We start from the raw sequence: 9,103 nt of genomic DNA, 5'->3' as shown, positions 1-9,103 counted from the left end.
TGTCCTCCCTTCATCTCTGCCCCCAGTATAATGTCCCCCCTCCATCTCTGCCCCTAGTTTCATGTCACCTCTCCACCTCTGCCCCCAGTATAACATTTCCCTTCCATCTCTGCCCCTAGGTTACTGTTGCTCCTCAATTGCTCCACACCACACACACATACACACACTCTCCATCCTGCATCTCACATTCCCCCTCCCCTTCAGTACTTTACACCACATATCTCCATCTCTTCCAGGACTGCACAGGCTATAAAGACACGCCCACCTAGTCATGTGACATCTGACGTCACGCAAGTCCTTCAGTAGTACAAGCTTTCCTCCGCTCTTATCGCAGTTACAACATTTTATCTGTTATAAGAACGGGAGAAAGTTTTTTAATAAGTAAAACACCTCAGGGCAGAGAGGGACATGTAGGGAGCTGCGCGGGACCGCGGCATAGGAGTATAAAAACGGGAAAGTCCCGCTAAATGTCTTTTCAGAACCCCGAGTACAATGATCGGAGGCCCGAGAGAGGTAAGCGAACATAAAAAACTATGTTACTTACCTTTCCACGCTCCTGGCAGGCTTCGGGCCTACTACTGTGAGGTCCCTTACGTCACATGACCCGGGGCCTGCGTCCCAGGTCATGTGATGTCCGAATGTCTAGGAAGACGGCTGACACCACCAAGGACTGCAGCGGAGCCGGGGACAAGTAAGTAACTGTTTTTTTGTGTTTGTATTCCCCCCTTGGGTCATCGATTATTATACTCTGGGGTCTGAAAAGACCGCAGAGTATAATAATTGTTCATGGGTGTTCACTATGGGACATAATACTGTGTGCAGGGGCCACTATGGGGCATAATACTGTGTGCAGGGGCCACTATGGGGCATAATACTGTGTGCAGGGGCCACTATGGGGGATAATACTGTGTGCAGGGGCCACTATGGGGGATAATACTGTGTGCAGGGGCCACTATAGGGTATAATGCTGTGTGCAGGGGTCACTATGGGGCATAATACTGTGTGCAGGGGCCACTATGGGACATAATACTGTGTGCAGGGGCCACTATAGGGTATAATGCTGTGTGCAGGGGCCACTATTGGGGATAATACTATGTGCAGGGGCCACTATGGGACATAATACTGTGTGCAAGGGCCACTATAGGGTATAATACTGTGTGCAGGGGCCACTATGGGGCATAATACTGTGTGCAGGGGTCACTATGGGGCATAATACTGTGTGCAGGGGCCACTATGGGGGATAATACTGTGTGCAGGGGCCACTATGGGGTATAATGCTGTGTGCAGGGGCCACTATGGGGCATAATACTGTGTGCAAGGGCCACTATAGGGTATAATACTGTGTGCAGGGGCCACTATAGGGCATAATACTGTGTGCAGGGGCCACTATGGGGGATAATACTGTGTGCAGGGGCCACTATGGGGCATAATACTGTGTGCAGGGGCCACTATGAGGCATAATAGTGCGCGGAGGAATGCGGGGGGTGGGGTGGTTTGTCGGGGTCTTTGGCGTCGGTAGGGGGTGGGGGGGGCCACGTCAAAGGTTCACCACGGGGCCTCACCATTCCTAGTTACGCCACTGATGGGACCCCTACCTAACTTTTCCCATTTAGGTTTTTGGTATATTTTATGTGAAAGAGGTTCTTTTGGAACCAGGGTCTCAGGGTCTAGTGCCTAGTAGCGAATGCTAGTGTCACTTCCCCTGTGCAGTACTACATGCAACTTAAGGGACCAATGTACTTGGGTATTTCCGTCAGTCCCATACTCTTGGAGACTGTCACTCTATTCAAGCTCTTCCTCAATGTGTTGGTGCAGTGAGAAGGAAAAGTAGCCCCGAAATCATTATTAACTGGGCTCCCACCAGTGTGGCCCTCAGTGGTCAAAAAGTTGCCACCTATCCTATGTATATAGGTAATAATATTGACTGCGCTTAAACCCTTGGTGTTTGGCCGCTTACACACATTCCTATGGGAGCGAGGTATTGCATCGAATACTACTGTACTCGCTCTTCTCTATTCAGCACCTATATAAATCCATTCTCACTGAAATGTCCAAACACGGTACATACACCACACATATGTGTCATTTACATGTTTATTAATTTTTGCATTTTACATTGTACAGGTGGTATATAATGGAATAATTACAGTATATATTGTTATAACAAATGACACATCTAGAGACAGACTGGAGAAGGCCTCTGTGACCCCGCAGAGTTTATCATAGATGTCTGACAGCTTTCTGACTGCCAGGCAGGAGTGTAGAGAAGATGGCCGCCAGTCTCAGAGCTTGCCAACACCGCCACCGATTCCTGTGATAACTCGTTTCTGCACGCTTTGTATAAACGTATATTTGCTCTACCAGGGTGTGACCAGCGGGACAAAACTTAGTGCTGCACCTTAAAAGTTCTGTGTAATATATTGCCGCAGGGAAAATGTAATATCCGTAATACTGCACCCAATATATCCATAGCTTTCAAGGGGGTTGTACCATGAACACAATCCATCTGAAGGTTGGGCTATAAGTGTCAGATTGGTGGGGGTCTGAATGGAGGTCATACATGTGTGCTGCCACCCCAGGGACCACAGTAGAGAAGCCATGTATAACACTAGGCCATCTCCGGCACTCCCATAGAATAGGATTGCAACATTCATACTGGTGGACTCCTAGTTAGTGGGGATCCTAGTGGTCGGATCCCTACCAATCCCCTATCCTGTGGATAGTAGAGAGGTTGTGTCCATAGTACAATTCCTTTAATGGGTCCAATGAAAGGAGGGTCTTTATGGCATATGTTCGAGCAGTATCCACATATCTTTTGATCACAAGTGGCAGATATGTTGCCGAAATTCCTGTGATTGAAAATTGGATCCCTACATCGTAATGGGGATGACTCTGCTGCATGTGCATGGATTTCCGAAGGCCCCATTAAGATGAACCCTGCAACATGCGAATATAAGCCTAGCCTATCCTCATAGTCATCCATCGTAGAGGTCACTATGACCCAATTGGTCCACTAACGTCCATACACTGCTCTGTACTGCTTCCTTCATTTGTCTCTGTCTATGTCTGTCAATCGTGTAGAAGTGCTTTGTATAGTCACACCTTTGTGCTTAGAAGGTAGAGTTATACTGATAGAAATATCCATACGCATAGAGATAACTAACAAACTGTCCTCTAAAGCTGGCTGTACAGACTAGATTTTGGACAACTGTAATGTGGGCATCTATTTGTATGAATGATCCCACCATTAATTTGTCAAGACCAGCCGATCATGTCAAATGGTGATATTTTTGGCCATCCACTAGTCCCAGATATCCAGTATGTCCGATCTTCTCTTGACCGACATCGGACGGTATTTTCATGGCTGAAGATCCATTGTCTATAGCCAGCTTTAGTTAACATATATTGCAATGCAAGTCACAAATTGGAGAAAAAAATCTGAGGCCAAGGTCAAACTTCTCGAAAATTTGCATTTTTTTGTTGCAGATTTTTTGAATCAAAGCCAAAAGTGGATGCAAAAGGAATAGGAAATATAAAGGAAGCTATTATAGTAGGTTCACACTAATCGTTCTGATTTATGTTCTTCGGATCCACTTGGGGGCCCAAAAAAACGGAAACCCAATGTGCTTATTAAGACTATAATGGGGCTGCCCAAAATTGGAGAAAAGAGAAATGTCCTCCTCGAACAGTCACCCAATGCAGATGTAACCGAAGCCTAAGGGTTAGTCCACATGGCGGAAAATGAAGAGGAAATTCCTCTTCATCTTCCACTGCCAGGTTTTTTGCGCTGCTAGCTGTGACAGGATGCCAATTCAAGGCATCATCATTCCGACATGGCATGCCGATCCTGATTAGGCCCAGAGGAGGGAGTCTCCAGCCGCGGGCCCCGTGGGCGGAATCCGCAGCAAGATCGAGCAGGAAGCTTCTTTTTTTCCACATCCTGCTGTGATCTCTGCCTCCCATTGGAAACAATTGGATGCGGATTTGGGATTCCGCCCCCAAATCCGCGGCAACTTCCTCCTTCCACTCCTGGCTTTGGCTCAAAAAACTCAGCAAAATTTGCAACAAAAAATTCTGTTTTCGGCAATGTGGGGCCTCAGCCGTGACCCTTGTCTTGAGTGCTAAAACAATAGCTGGAAATGCCTTCAGTTTGTGAACTTGTTTCTTTAATATTTCCAGATTTGTTATATTTATCACATAAAACGTCATCAATATATCGTTTCCCATACTTTTTTCTTGAAAGGAATATCCATCTGGAAATTGGAATGACAGGAGGCGAGTAGATACTTAAATACGACGAAAACATCAAACAGACAAAGGGAATTATTGCTATCAATCCTGATCCCGTTCCAATAGGTAATATACAACTTATCGATACCATATACATTATATACCTGGGGCACACACTCACACGCACACACATAAACTATTCAAGTTACAGGCAAGTAGTGTTTATGATCAGTCAGAGGCTATTCATTGATCGTACAGCTCTAAGTCACTTAGAATGGAATATTTTTGGAAATTGTGTTTTTAGTCTTCAGCCACTATGTACATCATTTCGCATTTATTTTTTTTACAATTTTTTTTCTTGTATTATTATTATTTTTTTTTTATTTTGAATTTTAATTAAACTAGATATATCCCCTCCGCTGGAGAAAAAGAAGAGCCATGTGATCGTGTACAGCAGGGGTGCTCACACTTTTTCAGCATGTGAGCTACTTCCTAAACTGACCAAGGCAAAAGATCTACTACCCGCTTCTTGTGGGCGGGGCTGTGGGCGGGGCCTGGCTTGTGGGTGGGGTTGTCGCGGAGTGTGAGAGCAGGAGACAGCGGCGTTCTATGGCCGCCCAGGGATCCCCGGTATCTGCTTTTTCACAGCGCAGGCTGAGAGTTATCTCTGGACACTGGCAGGCTGGGGCTGCCAGTGTCTGGAGATGACTCTCAGCCTGCGCTGTGAACAAGCAGCACCCCGGCTCCCTCCATCCCTAAGAACGGGGAGCGCATCATCCCCCGGAGCTGCTGCTGCCCGGCCTGCAAGTGTCCGGAGTGCTTGTTCACAGCGCAGGCTGAGAGTCGACTCTCAGCCTGCACTGTGAACAAGCAGACACCGGGGATCCCTGGCTGCGTCCTGCGATCGACCCATACGTCCTTTGCGATCGACCGGTAGATCGCAATTGATGTATTGGGCACCCCTGGTGTACATTAAAAGGAAAATAGAGGAAACAAAAATGTAAGACTTTTATCAAAGGTTTTACATGAGAAAAGTGGTATACAAACGTGGCGACTCTGGGTTGTTTTTCCACTACTCTTGGAAATCAAATCTGATGGCCTATGTAGTGGAGGATTCGACATAGTTGTGAACAGAGCCCTAATCGTAATACATCGCTATTCTAATTTTTTTTTAAAAAAATTTTCTTTCCTTCTTTAATATAGGACCACCTGGTTTTTCATATGGGGCAATGCATCACCTAATAGTAATCTTTTTTTTGGTGTATAAAGCAAAAAAATTCCCATGACCAAAATCCTAATGTTTGGTTCAATTATTTCAATTTTAATAGGATTGTCTTATCCTTTATTAGAGGATAAGGTTTTTATGGTCCATTATTACCGGCCATACATATAGGTTCCCAAAGTGTAACAGAATTAGAATGTTTATGTCATATTGGGTAGGTTTATGATGTCTAATAGAGTACTTTTATGTCGCTTCTTTTCTCTTTAGACAACCCCTTTAAAGAAGATTCTGACTACCTGCAGCCACCACTAGAGGGAGCTCTAGAGCTTACAGCATACAATATATGCAAACTAAATGAAATATAGAATAAAACCAGAAGGAATTCATTATTTGGGGGGGGGGGGATCACCATCGGATTTCATGGGTTGGTTAGGTCAGCAGGAGGTATCGTTAAAATAATTTTATGAAAAATAGACACAATTTTTATACTTCTCGTTGCATTATCTTAGCATCAGATATTCCATTTTTATCTCATTCAGTAGATTTCATTGGTTCCGCTTAGTCCAAGCAGAACCGTCATCTTTAGCAGCATTGTATACATTTATGTGCATGGTATACTACAAGATGGGCACGATAGGGGATATTTAATATGTATACTAAATGAATTGACCGACTGTATGGATATTTTATTGCATGCCTTGCAAAGACTTTTGCCTGACTCGAACGCCTCTGCAAAAAAAAGGTTTATAAAATAAAAGTACATACATATAAAAATAATACTTTCATGCAATACTTATAGCTTTCCTCCCCGTTTCACCCTTTAACTACTAGCAGGACAGCTGGCCTCATAGGCAGCGAAGAACAGAAGGTAAAGTGTATAGGGTTGAGCTATATCCATGAGATATACGAACATAAATATATGAATATTATATATATATATCTATACATATATGCAGATAGCCTCTAGTAGGTTCTGCTATGGACAAGCGCTCGGGGGCAATGGTGTTGGTAAAAACTCTACAACGTACCACTTTTTCCACTAGAGGGCATGATAAAACTTGCTGCAATTCTATGTATACATTTATATATAGTTCCTGCTGAGGTCCATGTCTTATGTCCCTTGCTTTAACAAGTTATGGGTCTCGAGCCATAAAACGTATGCAGCCAAAGGCATAAATATCCCCAGCGAGTAATTTTACAAGGCCACGTGGGTAGAGGAATGGAAAGCGGTGACGTTCTGTTAGTTGGTACTATCGATCCTCTCTTGACGTCGTTTCATGATTTCCTCAAGTTCGGATTCACCCTGACTTCTCTGCAACAGAAAAGGGTATACGTCAGGTGGCTGTATAGGTTATATCCCTATGATGTGACATCATTATTAGTCTCTGTCTTTTATGACAAGGCTTTGTGCGTGGTCCCTGTAACCATTTCTCTAGTGAAAGCATATGCAAATCTATTCTCCAGGATGTAATTAGGAGAACAGTGCCTCTGTATGCCGCCCTCTAGAGGGCAGCCTCCTTAACATCATGCATGACTCAGTTAATAAGCCTACTATCATGATGCAGATTTAATTGCCAAATTAGTATTTCTATTCCAAAAGGAACAGATTCCCAGCTATGGACAGCGCTGTTTCGGTCTTTTGGACCTCCTCAGCATAGCGCAGGGATACTGATTTGGCAGAGTGAGAGACTATAGACCAGGGTCAGGGGATAATCATACACATTAGGGAGAGTGTGTCTACATAGGCAGTACGGAGACTTACAAGGAATGACTTGTAAGTCTCCGTACTGCCTATGTAAGCACACACTCTCTCTACTGAAAGCGTAAGATATACAAGGTATGGCCACAAATGGTTGCGTGACCATCACTGCAATAGACGCAGAAAACAGTACTTACCTCTAACTGAGACTTCTGTACAGTCAGCTGGCTGTATACCCTTGCGCCCTCTTCTCCACACACTTTCTTTAGCTCCTCCTTATTGAGCGAGAAAAGTTGTGCCCCATTTAATATGCCCAGCTGTCCAGCGGTTCTGCAAGCAAGGGACAATAACCATTAAAGTATAAAATGACCATGACTGCCGCTGAGACAGGTATCAAGCAATGGCACACATACCATTATGAGAGTTCCTTCCCATAATGATCAGACAGAAAGCCCCTGAATAGCTCATCACTGCAAGGAGGAGATGGAGAGTACTGTGCAGCTGTGACTGTATATTGTATGGCTGCACAGTTCTCTCTTATCTCTGTGATCTACTAGGTTTGTTATTTTACACAATTGCAAGATTATGTTTATATCCGCATTGAATTCTGTCTGGCTGAAATCACAGAGGAAAAAGTCCTGCAAGGTACAATGGACAGCCGAGGGGCCTCATTATAATCAACTGGGTCCCTTGGGTTTCATTGTTGTCTGCCAGAAAAATGGATTACACAGTGCAGAAGTGTATGTACCCTAGGCACTATTTAAAGGAGCTGGATATCCCTTTAAAGCTAGACCCCAGACCTTACATATACTATAACAATCCACTTACCACCTGCAGAGAAAGTATCGAGGCAGAGTGCCTTGGCAGATAGATGCCTATCCCTGGTCCACCCACTGTCCTGACCCTAACCACCAGTTTTCTAGGGTGAGGGCCATGCCAAGGGAAGAAGAGATGTCCCTATTTACAGTTATACAACACTGGCATGTACATTGAGCACCATAAGTATACTTTTTGTCACTTACGATTTACTAAAGCCCTTGGCCTCGAGCCAAGCTTTGACTTCCTCTGGCTCGGATTGGAAAGTTAATGGTACATGCACTTGCTGAGTTTTTGGTGCAGCAAAGTTTCTTTTAGGTCCCTGCTGTGTTGTCAACTTCTTGAGGAGTTCATCATTCAGTTCGTCCATATTGTGAATGATCTCTGCAAGAATAATAACCTGTTATCCACTAACTCTACCATGATGGAACATTAGTAAATGATAAAGTAATGGCATATACCACATGTGGGACATTCACTCATACTAAGAATGAAGGAGCTGGAGCACTGTTTCAGGGTTTTACTTGCATAGGGGTGTCCTGGCCATACCACTGTGCAAGGTAACTTCTATACAACTCATTTCAGTTGACTAGGACGAGGCCAGCTGAAGTTTACAGCACAACTGGGCGGCTTGGGACCAGAAACCATGAAAAAACAGTGACGGCACTACAACCTTTAATTCTCAGGAAGGGTGTGGTCCCGGAAGTTGGACCTGAACTAACCATTAAGTGGTATTTTAGGAATATGTCATCACTTTATAAGATGGGGATACCCCTTTTAAAGACTATATCGACCATAATAATTAGATATATAAAAAATGAATCTGAGAGTAACTTACGCTCCTTCTTGTTGTTTGACCATCCCGTCGTTTCACTCCCCCACTTATCTCCAGCATAACTACCAGGAATCTTATAAGCCGGGCTAATGGGACCTCTGGGGCTCACATCTCCTTTGTATTTCGATCCCGTCTGGAACATTAAATGGATACATATAAAATGGTGCACTTAAAGGGGCATTCTGCTCACAAGAAGTTACCACCACTGATCCCAAGAACTGGGTTTTTTTTGTGCTCCCAAGTTTAAAAAGAGTGGTAGATTTTCATAGAATGGGAACCTCCGGAGGTAGCTGAAGTACAG

The 9,103-nt window shown here is 44.2% G+C and overlaps 1 protein-coding gene across 2 annotated transcripts in view; it reads right to left on the bottom strand.

Moving 5' to 3' along the window:
• Window positions 1–5,879: 5,879 nt before the first annotated feature.
• The window catches only part of EPS8L2 (EPS8 signaling adaptor L2), a 65,657-nt gene continuing 62,433 nt past the window's right edge, over window positions 5,880–9,103 (bottom strand). For both annotated transcript variants that reach the window (XM_075281238.1, XM_075281239.1), the window contains 4 exons: window positions 8,806–8,935; window positions 8,174–8,351; window positions 7,349–7,481; window positions 5,880–6,764 (listed from right to left, as the gene is read on the bottom strand). In XM_075281238.1, the coding sequence (XP_075137339.1) occupies window positions 6,693–6,764; window positions 7,349–7,481; window positions 8,174–8,351; window positions 8,806–8,935 (513 nt within the window). In that variant the 3' untranslated portion in view covers window positions 5,880–6,692. The remainder of the gene's footprint in view (window positions 6,765–7,348; window positions 7,482–8,173; window positions 8,352–8,805; window positions 8,936–9,103) is intronic.

This window comes from Leptodactylus fuscus, chromosome 7 (assembly GCF_031893055.1).
Source record: "Leptodactylus fuscus isolate aLepFus1 chromosome 7, aLepFus1.hap2, whole genome shotgun sequence".
NCBI classification, from domain to species: Eukaryota; Metazoa; Chordata; class Amphibia; order Anura; family Leptodactylidae; genus Leptodactylus; species Leptodactylus fuscus.
Note: the sequence above shows the minus strand (reverse complement) of the source record. Positions and strands in the feature narration are given on the sequence as shown.